The sequence below is a fragment of the Mesoplodon bidens genome (assembly GCF_964165515.1).
Source record: "Mesoplodon bidens genome assembly, chromosome: 20".
Taxonomy (NCBI): Eukaryota; Metazoa; Chordata; class Mammalia; order Artiodactyla; family Ziphiidae; genus Mesoplodon; species Mesoplodon bidens.
In genome coordinates, this window is record NC_138181.1 from 20,842,033 (window position 1) to 20,857,050 (window position 15,018).

The window sequence follows — 15,018 nt, forward strand, 5'->3', positions numbered from 1 at the left end:
TGGCCAATTTTACAGGACTGCCGTACAGCTGGGCACCAACAGCCTAACTTCCCCGGGCAGGTGGGTTTCACAGGGCAAAGAAGCAAACCACAGCCTCAGACACTTGATCTCAATGGCTCTGAGCCTTGGATCCTAATAGTCATCAGCTTGGGGAGCTTTCTAAAACCACCCACCACTATCCACTCCCAGGTATTCTGATTTCCGTCTAGGGAGGGCACAAACAGCATCTTTTTTAAAAAGCTCCTGGGGCTTCCCTGGAGGCGCAGTGGTTGGGAGTCCGCTTGCCGATGCAGGGGACGCGGGTTCGTGCCCCGGTCCGGGAAGATACCACATGCCGCGGAGCGGCTGGGCCCGTGAGCCATGGCCGCTGAGCCTGCGCGTCCGGAGCCTGTGCTCCGCGGCGGGAGAGGCCACAACAGTGAGAGGCTCGCGTACCGCAAAACAAAACAAAACAAATAAAAAGCACCTAAGTAAATGTAAAGGTAGCCAGGATTGGGAACCACTGAACCAGACAACATTTCTTTGCATGCCTTTATCCCAGACTCTTTCTTCCCCAATTATCCTAACAGCCTTCCAACTGAACTCTCTGATAACCCCTGCCCCCAAGAAATCTACCCTAGTCCAAAGGGTTCCTGAGCCCTGGCTTGATTTGTATGAAATACATAATTCATCCTGTCACTCCTCTGCTTAGAATTCTTCCGTGCCTCTCCACTGCCTTTCACATACAATACAGTCCCGACCCCTCAGCAGACCCACGGCCGTCCTAACTCGGCCTCTGGCCAGCCATTCCGCTCCTGGAAGGTCTCCAAATGCAAGCTCTGCTACCGTCTTCCTGAATTCCTTGGGCTTCGCAGGATGCATACGCTCTCTTAACACTTCAAGTTCTTTATCTCTTCTCCCTCCTGCCGCAAACAAATTCCCCCTCTGCACCCCATCAACCCCTCTCCCCCACCTTCCTCGGTATGGTGAGGTGCAAATACCAGAAGCTTCTTAATTCATTTGTATATCTTGAAAGACTACTTTTTCCACATTGGAAGCACACATACATTTGCTTGAAGGAAAAGAATCCATTAAAATTTCCCTTTCTTCAAAGACGGACTAAAAAAACTACAACTTAAACCCCTGTCTTTTTGCAATTAATAAAAATAAATGTTCAACACACACACTGTCAAAGACCGGTTATCGGGAGTTACCTATGTAAAGTGAATTCCTGGTTGGGCTAAGTCAGATAGCACAACGTATATATTAATATTTATTAAACTCTTCTGTTATCTAATCACAGCAAAGATTATGACTAGCCACTAGCAACATTCCTACCCTCAGAAGCCTAAAAAAATTCTAAACATTTGCTGTGCCTATTCTGAAAGAAACCAGTTAGGAAGCTTTTGGAAGACCGGTCAATACTAATTCAGTTTCTAGGCCATCTGGCCTCACAGGAGCTGACCCCAATCCACCTTTAGATATATTCTAGTACAGCCACACAAGTACGTGAAGCCACTCACCCTTCATTTCCCCCCTTAACTCAATATTTATTTATTGAACATCCACTGTCTGTGCTGCCAGCTGTGCTCAGGGACAATCAAAGGCACAGGTTCCTGCCCTGAAGCTGGAAGCCAAAGGGAAAGGTAATTCACAGTTGAGGGCATGATGTCAGATGATCCTCTACTTAGGAATGAACTGGTTTCCTAAGGGCTCTTCTGAGATCCCTGTATTTAAGTCCCAAGGGACCCTGTCTGGGCAACACCAAAGAATCCCCACTTCACAGGTGAGAGCCAGAGGTCTAGCGATGGCCCACCCGTCCCAGCTCCTTCCTCTACCCCTCTGTCACCCCATCTACCACGGGCTAATGGATCCAGCCTCACTGATCTCACACACCCCATGCCCCCTTTCCTGCTTTATTTTTTCTTCTTCCAAAACATTTATTGCGTTTATTTTGTCTCACCCCTCTGCAAACTCGCAAGAGGCCAGTTTCTTTGCCTGTTTTACTCTTTGATATACCCCAAGCACTGCCAACAGTGTAGCGCACATAGTAGTTACTCGACAAGTAAGTATTACATAAACAAATAAACTGCAATGTGATTTTCTTCTAGTGAAGTTGCCTTAATTTTTCAGACCAGGATCCACCATAAGAAACACGTTTTACATTGTAACCTGGCACACACATATATGCATATGTGTATATATGCACCCATTCATGTACACAAACACATGTGTGTATATGCATATATAAAACTGAAACAAGTTTCCCCAAATAACACTTACAATAAGTAATGCAGTCTGACATTTTTCCACTCTATTTTAAAAACTACTATTTGTTACGTCCCAAAGCAACCCATTTGAAATACACTATTCTCACACAGCTTTTTCTTAAAGAGAAAGGAAGGAAGGAAGGAAGGAGGAAGGAAGGGAGGGAAGGAGGGAGGGAGGGAGGAAGGAGAGGAGAAAAAAAAAGAAAGAAAAAGAAAATAGTAAGCTAAAACACTTCTGTATAGTACAGAGGAGATTGTGATGTGACAAAGGAAACACACGTATGAATTCAGAGGTGGGAGGGGGAGAGAGGGAGGGGGTTGCTTGGGCACTCATTCTAATGCTCAGCCTTTATTTAAGGAGGCCTTATGATCTTTTATATAAGATTGGATTGCGGGAGAGGAGATTTGGAATAAAAGAGAATAAGCTAAGCGGAGAGCTGGCAAAACACAGGTGTGTGTGAAGGAATGGTACGTAGTCTCGATTTACTGTAACAGAGAACAAAGGAAGGGGAGGCATGCAGTGGAAAGCGGGTTATGCCACAGAGCAGATAGAAGCCTCTCCTTAGCCTGGTTACCCAATGAGCAACCAACACTATTTCCTCAGATGTAAAAGAGCTTTGCATCTGAGTTTCCCAAGTTCCTTCTAATAATCCATCACAGAAAGGGGGCAAGGTATGACCTGTAACAGCTCAGAAAAATAGGTCCAGGAAAGAATCCATTGCTTAGTTAAGCAGCCTTAAGAAAATAATCTCTCTGGAGCGGTTTCCTCATCTGTAAAATGTGGGATTGACATAGGCTTTGTAAATTCCCTAAGTTTCTGACTCTAAGAATTCCTTTATGCCCATTTCCCTTGCTCCCTAAGACAACCTTTAGACTAGGTTCCATTTCTGTTAATTTTCCAGATTTATCATCAATTACATGGAGACATCCTTCTTCCTTCAAAAAATTAGATCAATAGTAAGTTCTCCAATTTTGTAAATTTACTGGTTTATTGCTGAAGTATCTAATTTGCTTCTTAATAGATCAATTTCTTTATTTGTCCTATGAAGCCAATGTTCATATTACAGAGAACCCAAAACCCTAGGTGTTGGGGCTTCCCTGGTGGCGCAGTGGTTGAGAGGCTGCCTGCCGATGCAGGGGACGCGGGTTCGTGCCGCAGAGCGGCTGGGCCCACGAGCCATGGCCGCTGAGCCTGCGCGTCCGGAGCCTGTGCTCCGCAACGGGAGAGGCCACAACAGTGAGAGGCACACATACCGCAAAAAAAAAAAAAAAAGAAAAAGAAAACTCTAGGTGTTTTTGCATATGTATATCTACAACCCTCAAACTAAAATTAGTCTTTATAGGAAGAAAACACTTCAACCCATAGAAAACTTTGAGTTTTACTTTGTTGATTGATCCTGTACATTTGTGTTTCAGTTAATAGCACCATCCTGGCATCTACCTAACCAGTGAATTGGGGGCTGGAAAGCATCTTGGAACTTTTCATGTTTTCTCTTTACAAATGAGGAAGCTGGTCCAAAGTTTAGGTAATTTGCTTAAGGTCCAGAGCCACCCAGGCCTCACTCCCGTTTAGAGAACTTCCTGCACACTGCAGTCTTGCCTACAAAGATCACCCTCACTTTTAAATCACTAGACTGTTTTCCAGTACAAGTAAGAACTGGGAGTTTTGAGGGAGTTCTCTTTTTAAGTTTTTTTCCCCCCCTCCTGCTTGAGATTTGGAGGCAGATATGTTGCTTCCTAGTGAAGAACATTCCTAGAAATAACATAAAGGGGGAAAAAAGGACCTATTTCCCCCAGTGGTGTGATGACAGCTTAATAAATGGCTCTGCTTCGAAAAATGGAAAACTTGGGACACACAAGACAAACCTACACCTGAGATTCTGCACAGGAGGCCACACTCTAGCAATGCAGAGTTAAATGAATTGAAATCCCCTTTGGGGATCATTTAGGTCAAGTGTTTGCAAAGCACAGTTTTTAACACACAAACCGGGAAAAAGCAAGTAGCTCATATCAAAAAATATATGTCCTTCCCTTGCAAAGGCAAACAGTTCTGTATTCATTTAAGCCCAGGCATGACCAGGTGCCTTCAGGCACTCCAGACTTCAGTTGATCTAGTTATTTCCAGGAACAGAAAACATCTCCCAATGAATCAAAAATTGGCACTTACTACCCAACACAAAATAGTCAAACTGAAATGAAAATAAACTATTAAGGAAATGGATACTGCATCATCACATCTTTCTACTTCATTTCAATCTGGGGTGGGGCAAAAAAACCTTCCATTTACACACACACACACACACACACACACACTTCTAGTATTCTACATCAAATATTTATGTATTTCAAACCATGCATTACTAAGAAAAGTGATTTGAAATAGCTCTTTAAATACTAAGTCCTTTAAAGATGATAACTGGGTAGATTAAGAAAATAATTTCAAGAAAGGAAACAATCTTAAACCAACTTTAAGGGCCTTATTTTTCTGAGCCTCATTTTTTTCATTAAGTGAAGTACATGGTTTAGGATTATATAATCCAATTCCTTTTAAACTTATTTTTCAAGGCAAAAATACCTGGTCACAAACCTAAAATAACACCTACCTCCCTATCTTCACCATTAAAGACTGACAGGCTCATCAAGTCTTTCTTTTACATATGTTAGCAAAGCTTATTCTACTAAACAACCCCTCCCAATCTTTGGCTTTTTCCCTAAGTTCTACAGCGTTATAGCACAGGAGAGATAAAATATTGTGCAAATTTTAGTGTTACAAAAACCTTAAGTTAGAAATAAAGAGAATAGTGAGAGATTCTAAAGAAACTGTTCACTCATATTTCAGCGCATCCTGACAGAGAAAAAAGATCTAGAATTGAATGAAACATCAAGTTGCCTTATCAAAGACCAATGAAAATAAAAACATGGCAGATACTGGTTAATACAAGCAGCTTTTAGCCACTCCTATGTCTAACCTCAAACAGGAAACACTACAGGCAGACCTCATTTTACTGTACTTTGTAGATACTGCAGTTTTTACAAATGGAAGGTTTGTGGCAACGCTGTGTTGATCAAGTCTATTATTGGGGCCACTTTTCCAACAGCATTAAAGAAAATTAAGGTATGTATATTGTTTTTTAGACATAATGCTATTGCACACTTAACAGACTAGAGTATAACATAAACATCACTTTTATATGCACTGGGAAACCAAAAAAATTCACGTGACTTGCTTTATTCCTGTGGTCTGGGACCGAACCTGCAATACCTCCAAGGTATGCCTGTGTTCAATGTGACTTTCTCAGTTTTGTGCGAAAGGTGTAAGAAGAATAAGTATTACTGCTTTCTAGGTGAGCTGAAGAATTATTTTCATCAAAATCGCTCATGACACCCAGCACCCCAAACACACAAAATCTACTGGACAAAATGTGACTCAGGTCCATCTGTTTAGTTTAAGAACATTACTGGTTTTATAACATACATTTTTCCGACAAACACCTTAAGATCCTTATTTTGTTGTTTCCCCGTTTTGTTTACACATGGGGGCAGGAAGGGGTCTGAAGTTCCATTCAACTCACATATGACCTTGGACTAGTCATTGAACTTCCAGGCAACTCAGCTGCCCCCAGTAGGGAAGAGGCAATGTTTTTCCAGGCTGCCTTTGCAAAGTTCTGGAATTTCACATGGAATGACTTTTACAAATGCATGAGCACAATACAAGATCCCTTTTTGGTGCCACACAGTTTGAAAAGGGGAGTTGTGAGGAGATGTCCTTTTATGAGTTGATGATTTCTCCAAACTCAGGAGGGCAGGTGAAGATGATTTCAGAATTTCTGCATCTTCTATCTACTTCGGCTGGACTGAACCTCCCAGGTCCCTTCCTCTCTGGCTTCCTAAGTGCTGCAGCCTGGGAAATGCTACAAATTCAGGGTGTGGAAAACTTTTGTCCCTCAGACATCCTCTAGAGACTCCTACAAGGAGGAGGAAGGCGCCTTTCTGTCGAGCTGCAGGAAGCAGCCTCCAGCCCTCTCCACAGGACACTCAGAGGTGGGGCAGGGAAGAGAACAAAATGTGGATGGGAGGTGTCAAAGGCATCTGAGGACTCCATGCACTGACCTCAGCCTTCAGTTCGCCTTTGATTTTTCTCCTGGAGGTGGGAGGGGGTAAGACGTGAGAAGGCCATCAAGTTGAGGTATGTGTGGACAGAAAAGGAGCTTACTTTCCACTATGAAACTCACTCTAGTAGCAGCATTTTAAAAAACAAGGATGAAGGATTAGAGGAATGATTCCCATTGTGTGTTGGTTTGACTTTAGCGAGGAATAATATTTTACCTTTTGGTGCCCAAGAACATTATTTCCTGGTAGGTAGGCCTTTCCAAGATGCCATTCAAAATGTTTTCAGTGACGTCTGGGAGAAAACTTTCCCTTAGAAATATTATTTTGGAATACTTTCACTGAAGAAAGCACTGTTCAGTACAGTCAAAAGGGGCTAGAAAATGGTATCCCAACCCCCTTCCCCAAATAGTAAAGACAGAGGCTCGAGTTCTCCATTCATGAGGCCCTTGAGACAGGACGCAGAAACCACTCATTTGTCAACCTGGGACCCTAACATTTCAGCTCTCTACCTACCAGCACAAGCCCCCTAGGAAACTGCAAAGTAATTGCAAGGTTCTATTTGGCCACCAAATATTGTTTCCTCAATTGAATCAACTCCTGCCAAATATATGTCCATAACTGGAATCTACAGCCACACACACCTGGATGAAATCCTAGCTATCATGTACAGTAGGTGATCTCAGGCAAGGTATTTAACTCCGCCGAGCCTCAGATTCCTCATCTGTAAAATGGGAATAATTATATCTACTTTGTGAGGTTGCCGTGAAGATTACATGTGACAGTGAAAGCAAACTTCACAATAAATTTTAGCTTCTATAATGTTATTACTATTCTGTCAAAAGTCTGTGGATTTTTAATAAAAATTAAAAAGGAGTATCCACACTAGAGAAGGATGACTATTGTTTATGAGACTATAAAATATATATATATGTGTGTGTATCTATCTATCTATCTATCTATCTATCTATCTATCTACGGGCTAAAAACTCAAGACTTTCTTCCTACCCATTGTTAATTATGATGGCAAGAAGGGAATAGCTAGTGAAAAAAATGTTAAGACACAGTAGACCTAATTAAAGAAGCCCCAGCAGGACTACACCCTACTTATCATTGATCATGATAATCCTTAACAACAACACAGGCTCCCACAAGGAAAAGTACAAACAGACAGGAAGAGCCTTTCTCGTCTGGGAATCTTACCCCTTTTACATTAATTAGATTTCTGACTAATTTGAGGCGACAAGAAAACACCACTGATTGTACTCACTCCAGCCATTCATTCTTATAAAACATATTTTAACCCTACAGCACTGTCCTTCTTAAAAGAGTAAGAATTACCCTCAAGTCCCGGAACTCCTCCCTACACAATGGCCACACAATCAGATACACAGACAATTGTGAAAATCCACTGCAGAAAAGCATTTTCCTCCTAATTTCACAGCCATGGAAAAGAGGCACTTGGGACTGTGCTTTTTAGGACACAGTGCTGGACTGAGTTTAGAAATTAAATTCTCTCTCCTCCACTGGATTCTAACTCATATAATTCTAAGTATTAGACTAAGCCAACTTTAAAAATGAAAATCACCCTTCTCCTCGGGTCTCCCCTGCCTTATAATTTCAACAGGCTTGGCATGACGTGAGCCTCCCTGACAGTTGCACCATGGGCCAGCTTGTGCTATAATGTTCTAAAGCACTAAGAATTCGGTCTTTAGCGATTTGGCAATGTCCAGGGAGGAAGGGGAAACATCTGAAGTTATTTTTACTTTTGCAAGTCCTCTGGTTGTACAGGGTGAATGCTAGGGTGGGTCAAGTATTGTCTGGAACCTTCAGGGTCTTTTTTTTTTTTTTTTTGCATGGCCTCATTTCCGTCTTCCTGTTGCTAGGAAGGAGAGCTAAGCATGAGAAACGCGTGTTTACAATACTGGACCATCCTGTCTAGCACAAGGCTCTCTTCAGAAAAGTACAATTCACTTCACCCACTGTACTTTGGATGCCCCCATTCTTCTGAACCAAATCACCCTCCCCTGAATATTTTCAAATTGCATATTTACCCACCTAAGTCATAAAAATACCACTCTCATTTGAACGTTGCATCATGGCTTAAAATCTCCATGGGGACACCAAGGGAAACCCAAGTACTTATTTTTGTATTTAAAACCACCTCTTGGAATCCCACCAAGCTTCTGATTGCAAGGCATCTCACTGGGGCCTCCCATGCCCTCTTTAAAGCCCCACGCTAGTTTTACAAGGAGGAGTTTAAGTAAGTACTATCTACATTTTTCACCCACTTCACAGTGATAAATTGTTTAATCATAACATGCTTTTCTATTAATCTGGTATATTTTCCAGAAGCAACCAAACATCCCCCTTTAATGTAAAAACGCCCTTAAACTTTGCTTGGTCTTTGGTTTTTGAACTACAATATAGAACGATAACAAAATAAAGGAAAAAAGGCTTTAGTTTTAAAGGGGCATCCGGTCTCTCAGAACCTTTGCTCCAAAACTATAGGAAAATCCTTTGATTAGTCCAGTGTATTAAAACTTGGAACACCGCCTTCGCTTAGCCATAGTTAATTGCTTAACAGTTTAACGTTTTCATTCTTTAAGGAGGTAAATGGTGTTTCTCATAAGATCCACAATTAGGAAGTTAAGACATAAGTAAGTCACTGAAATGTCGTTTCTCATCCACTCTTGGGAAAGGTCAAGTTGGAAGCTACTTAATCTCATTCTGCGGAGTAGGGAAACCAAGTCAGTCCCCTTTCTTGAGCTTCCAGTAAGTCTGGTGTAAGGCAGCGGTCCCCAACCTTTTTGGCACCAGGGACCGGTTTCGTGGAAGGCAATTTTTCCACAGACCGGGGTGGGGGGATGGTTCCGGCAGTAACGCGAGTGATGCGGAGCGCTGGGCGGCAGCAGATGCTCACCTCCTGCTGTGCGGCCAGGTCCCTAACAGGCCACGGACCGGTATGGGTCCTCGGGCCTGGGGCTGCGGCCCCCTGGTGTAAGGTGGCTTGAAGTAAAATAAAATCTGTTTTTGTCAAAAGCAAACTTTTAAAAACAGCTGGGAGAGAAAGTCTGCTGTGCTTCATTTTAAACTCTGAACAGTAGTGCTAATGAAAAAAATATGCACCTAGGATTGGACCACGCTGTAAATCTGGCAGGCCACAATAAAAATTAATACATGCAATCGCCAACATTTTCTCAGAAAACGTCTCGAAATAACGTCTGAACGCACATCTGCTAACTATTTGACACTCATTTCCCAGGACTTTAGTTCTATTAGGGGGGCTGTTGACTTACGGGGCACCCCTCGGACCATCTGCTGCAGTCTGCAAGCCAAGATGGCACTGGGTGCCTCCATTAATTCCACACTTATGCTCGGCAAATTATCTCTGTGGAGGACCAGCCTGCAGTCCAGATGGATGCTGAATTAGTCAACCTCTTGGAGCTGCTGATAGATTTACATCCAGAGTTCTGCTGGGCTATTATTTTCCCTCATCCCTTCAGCAAACAGAGTTTTGCAAAAAAATGTAATTTGAGACTCAGTATTCTGCCTTCTCCATAGCTGTGATTTTTTTTCCATCCAAATGCGTCATATATTCCGCCCTCATGCATCTTTGCATAACGGATGGCTCTGCCTGGACTGCATTCCTCCATCTCACCCGGCAATCACTGAGGCAGCTTCTGAATCCTAAGAATGTACCCATTTGCTAACCAAGTTGAGTGTAAAATGACTCAGTCAACGCAAGCATGAGGAAAGGTTTTCTTCTCCACAGTACAGATTAATGACTATATGCAGGGGTTTACTTCTACACTAATTAGCACAAATTGGGTACTGAACATCAGTCCCAGACACTGGGCTAAGCCCTTGTATTAGCTCGTTTGATCCTCAACACCTCCCCACGCAGTAAACACAGTTATTACCCCCATGTTGCAGATGAAGGAGGTACAGAGAGGTCCTGTCAATTCCCAGATTCGCCCAGCAAGCAGGCTGCAGACCCAGGATTCCCACCCCGCCGGCCTCACTCCGGGCTCGCTCTGACTCCCCTCGAGACAGGGGCTGTGCGCTGGGAAGTAGCGCGGAGACAGTAAGTTACACGTGGCGGCGTCGGTTTGCCGTGGCCAGAGGTGTAACTCCTCTCGAAGGATCAAAGGCTCGGCCCGCGACGTTGGAGGTGCGGACAGGGACACAGAGGGGGGCAGGGGTCCAAAAGGCCATCGCCTCGCTACGGAAAAAGCCGGATCGCGCGGTGCGCTTCCTTCCTTTCGCCGGCCCCGGGACTCTCGGCGCGCGGGCGCCTCCTCCGGAGCCCAGGGCGTGGGCGTCTCCATGGGGCATTTTAGGAAACCCAATCCAACTCCCCAGCACGTGAAGGCATAGCCTTCCAGCAGGCGCCCCACATGTTGGACTGGCTAAACACCTCCAACATTCTCCAGGGGCCGACAGCCACCAAAGCGAGACTTTCCTGGCTAAGCCTGAGTTATTTTCCAGCGTCTAAAATACTTGAACAGAGACGGCTGGAAATTAAAACAATTTTTTGGTGAATTTAAAGTAGTTAAAAAAAAAACTTTCCAAGGGTCACTACGGTCTAAACATCCCTCAATAAGATTCTCAAGGGAGTCAACGCTGATTTTGGACTTCTATGGTGAAGGACAGCAAGTACCGAGCCCGGAACGGTCCTCGAAGGGAAGAGAGTAGAAAGAAGATCGCGCCGCGACCCTCAGAGCCAGAGGCCACCGCCTGGGATTTAGAATAAGAATAGAAGGGCCGCCAGCGCAGCTGGGCAGGAAGCCAACGGGTCCTGCGACCCCGGACCGGCCCTGCGCCCCCAGTTCGGGCGGGAAGTTATTGTGGGTTTCACTTCATCAGTCACGGTCGCCTTCCAGCCCGCAGCCCTTCCCGGAGCTCACCGGGCGTGCCGGCCCGCGGCCCCCAGGGGTCATTACCCGAGATTAAGACCTCCCTCCCTGAACTACGACCCTTGTTTTCCCCACACTCCACCACCTCCACTCCAAGAAACTCGGGCGACTCGGTTCCGAGCCTCCTCGGAAAGCGCCGCAAAAGCACAGAACGTCAGGCACTGACTTGACAAGGCAGGGTGACATTTCCTCCGCGGCGGGTCCCCTCCGCAGCTGGCTCTTGCGGCCGGCCTGACGGCAAGGCATAAGTCTAGCTTACGTGTTAGGATCATGGTGTCCGGCTTCTCTCTGCACATCAAGCGCGGCGGGGGACGGCGGGCGCGCAGTGGGGAAATCGAGGCAGCCCCACGCAGCTCGGCTCCGGCGCCCGGACCCACGGCGGCACCCGAGACGCGCGACCCAGCGGTCCTCAGCGCATCCTTACTCGCCACTCCGGAAAGAACTTGGTGTCTGTCCGAGATCGAAAAGGGAGAGCGCTCAGGGAGCTGGGCGAGAAGCCCGGCAGCGCTGGCTTCCCGGGAGTTCGGCCATGGCCAGGACCAGAGCGAAGCGCCCTCGCACGAGCCGCTGGAGCGCTCTGCCTCCCGCGTAGCCAGCCGGCCGCGCCCTCCCGCAGCGCCCACCCCTGAGTGGAGGGACCAGGCCCTGCGCGTCGCCTCCTCCCCGCTGCCAGGGTAGCCAGCAGCAGCCTCTCGCAGGCCTCAGGCCCCACCCCGCTCTCCCGGCCCCGCCCCCACCTCGAGCTCAGACACCTCCCCTCCCCTCCTCCCTGCGGCCCGGCTTCCCCGCCACCGCCTCAGGCGGTCCCCTGGCCCCGCCCCTCCTAGCTCCGCCCCGCCCCGCCCCTCCTCCGCCAGGGGCTGGAATGCTTTCCTCCAGGCTGCAAGTCTGCAGGGGGAAGCCCCTAAAATTCTCCAACTATTGGCAAGACAAAGGTTGGACCCAGGAGGCATTTACTTGCTGGGGAGGTCTGGGCTCCACGCTGGGACACCGCGCACTTTCCCCCTCATCGTTTTCTTGGTAGCTTTGCACACTTTTTTTTTTTTTTAACTCTGTTATTCTGCCTTTCCTCCTGATGGGAACCGCATAAATTCCTGGGAACGGAGGCGAAGTGGGGAAGTAGGGGTGAGTCAGTGTTTCGTCATGTGTAAAATGGGGAGGAGAGTACCTGTCCCTGGGACATTCATCATTCATTGCTAAGGTGCACAGGGGTACAGAGCAGATGTAAATAACTGACACTGTGGTAGAGAGGGACAACTTATACTCAGCACGTGCTGACTCTGCAGCGTGCAGTCAGAACCAGTGTTTTCCAAACCAAGGCCCTTGGGCCACAACCCAGTGCAGCTCCTGGAACTAGCAGAGTGGACTCTAGACTGCAGAATTAGAATCTCTGATGTTGAGAATCTGCATTTTTTACAAGCCCTCAGGTGATTCTGGTGCACTTCAATTTGAGGACCCCTGATATAAAAGGAAGCCTCATTTTAAAAGATCACAATTGACTATAATCTTTGTAAGATTTTTAAAAACTCAGACCAGGATTGCATGAAAATTTCCTTTGGGGCTAATTGATGCTTTCTGCCTATTACCGCTGCGCAAAGAAAACTACTAACCTAAACTCATTCATTCAACAAATATATCCAGAGCATTTATTTACCATGTGCCAAACACTGTTCTAGGCTCTGGAGATACAGCAGGGAACAAAAAATATAAACATCCCTTCCCTTCTGGAGTTTACTTCCTAGTGGGGAAGATGCACAATAAACAAAATAAACAAGTGAAATATATATAGTGTCTTAGATGGAGATATATAAAGCGGAGGGGATATGGAAGCTTGGAGCACAGTCTGTTTTTAAGTGGGGTTAAATACAAATGGGAGAATTTAGTCTCTTGGTTATAGTTTAAAATGTATTGATTTCATAGCTGTGTCTTAGTTGACATACACAAGACTCTTTCACCCCATTTTTTCAAAAACAAAATAAAAACACTCATTTCACCACTGACTTCCTAATTTACCCAAACCAGAATTGGGCTCTGAAGAGTGGCATCTCTGGAGGGCGAGGGGCTCCTTTACTTAAGAGGTGTTTCCAGGGCTTTTACCTACTTAGAACTGCTGGGGACACCAAAATAAGCAAGGGCAGGCCCACCTCTGCCTGCTCAGAGTTTAATCTGCTGAGGGAGCAACAGGGGCTTATGAAAAAGAGGTGCTGTGAGGGCCCCAGGAAGTGGGGACCTGACCTGGCCCAGGAAGACAAGAAGAGGGAGCTTCCCTCTGAAATTCGGAAGCTGGAGGAAATGTCCAAACACCCACAGTTGCCAGCAAGGGGGAATGTGATTCAGGGGATACTGGAAAAGTAAAGGCAACAACTTTAAATTCCCTGCATGACTGTGTTGAGGAGGTTTTTTGTTTCTTGTTTTTCTTTTTTCGGTACGCAGGCCTCTCACCGCCATGGCCTCTCCTGTTGCAGAGCACAGGCTCCAGACGCGCAGGCCCAGCAGCCACGGCTCACGGGCCCAGCCGCTCCGCGGCATGTGAGATCCTCCTGGACTGGGACACGAACCCGTGTCCACTGCATGGGCAGGCGGACTCCCAACTACTGCGCCACCAGGGAAGCCCTGTGTTGAGGAGTTTTAAAAATCCTTAACAGCAATAAACAGTGAGAAGCCACTGTAAAGGAAGAAGGCATCCCAGGATCAGATTTGCATTTTGAAATCTTCGTTCAGGCTGCAGTGTGGACTTCGAACTTAGGAAATAGGAGTATACCACCTAAACTTCTCTTATACACTAACGTCCCTTATTTATTAACAATCCAAACCTCCAAGTTATAGATATTCTAAGCATCTCCTCCAAAGCATATCAATTCTCAGAATAAATTCTTAATATTTATTATTAGCTGGGTGAAGTTGTGTTTTAAGTGAACTGGGTTTCTAGGAGTCTGTGCAATCTTGATGTACAACCTGCCACTAAGTATTCATCTTTCCAGAATAAAACCTGCTAATCTTTTTGTCTCTTCTTGTTCAAGCCTCATTCCTTTTTCCTTGATCACTGAGGTTGTCTCCTCTGGATCTTCTCTCATTTCATTCAATCTCTCTGGAGGTTTGTGTGATATGGATTGCTCATCACCTAGTAATATTAATAATTCCCCACACATTTTCCTTGGTGATGCATTGTTCTGCATTTGACCTTCCCTGAATCTCATCATTTTCTTCCATTCTTTGGTTTATTGACACAGCCTGTGACCTGGGCCAAATCCCAAATTTTATTTTTTAAATTCTTACTCCTGTTAGAAGTGGACATGCTACATTTTGAAAACTGCTACACGTGTAGAATATGGTTGAAAGCAGGACTTTTGGAACAGGCCACTTACCAGCTGTGTGATGAATATATTATTTAGCCTCCCAAACTTCGGTTTCTTCATCTTTGAAAAAAGAGGTTTAAACAGTGCATATCTCGTGAGGTTTTTAATGAGGATTGAAAAAGCTCACGCACATTAGTGCTTAGCACATAAGAAGCACTCGACAAGGCTAGACATGATTATTATGTATTACTAAGTGCGCACATCAAACTAAGCCATGCAATTAGTATTTAAATAATCATCCAGGAGAAGATGAAAACAAAACAAGACCTTGACTTCAACCTTTGTGAATCTGAGGAGCCTTTACAAACTGGGGGAAGGAAGAAGTGAAAAGTCATTAAGAGTTAAACAAACAGTGGTCCTTTCCAGATGAAAGAGGGTCCCCAGGAC

At 45.4% G+C, this 15,018-nt stretch overlaps 1 protein-coding gene across 5 annotated transcripts in view; it reads right to left on the reverse strand.

Moving 5' to 3' along the window:
* Positions 1 to 15,018, reverse strand: part of DLC1 (DLC1 Rho GTPase activating protein) — a 408,689-nt gene that overhangs the window by 34,218 nt on the left and 359,453 nt on the right. The window contains exon 1 of one of the 5 annotated variants that reach the window (XM_081220749.1): positions 11,535 to 11,944. The exons of the other annotated variants lie outside the window; for them this stretch is intronic. Within the exon in view, the coding sequence (XP_081076875.1) occupies positions 11,535 to 11,571 (37 nt within the window). The 5' untranslated portion in view covers positions 11,572 to 11,944. Of the gene's footprint in view, positions 1 to 11,534; positions 11,945 to 15,018 lie in introns of those variants that run through there. 5 annotated transcript variants of the gene reach the window in all.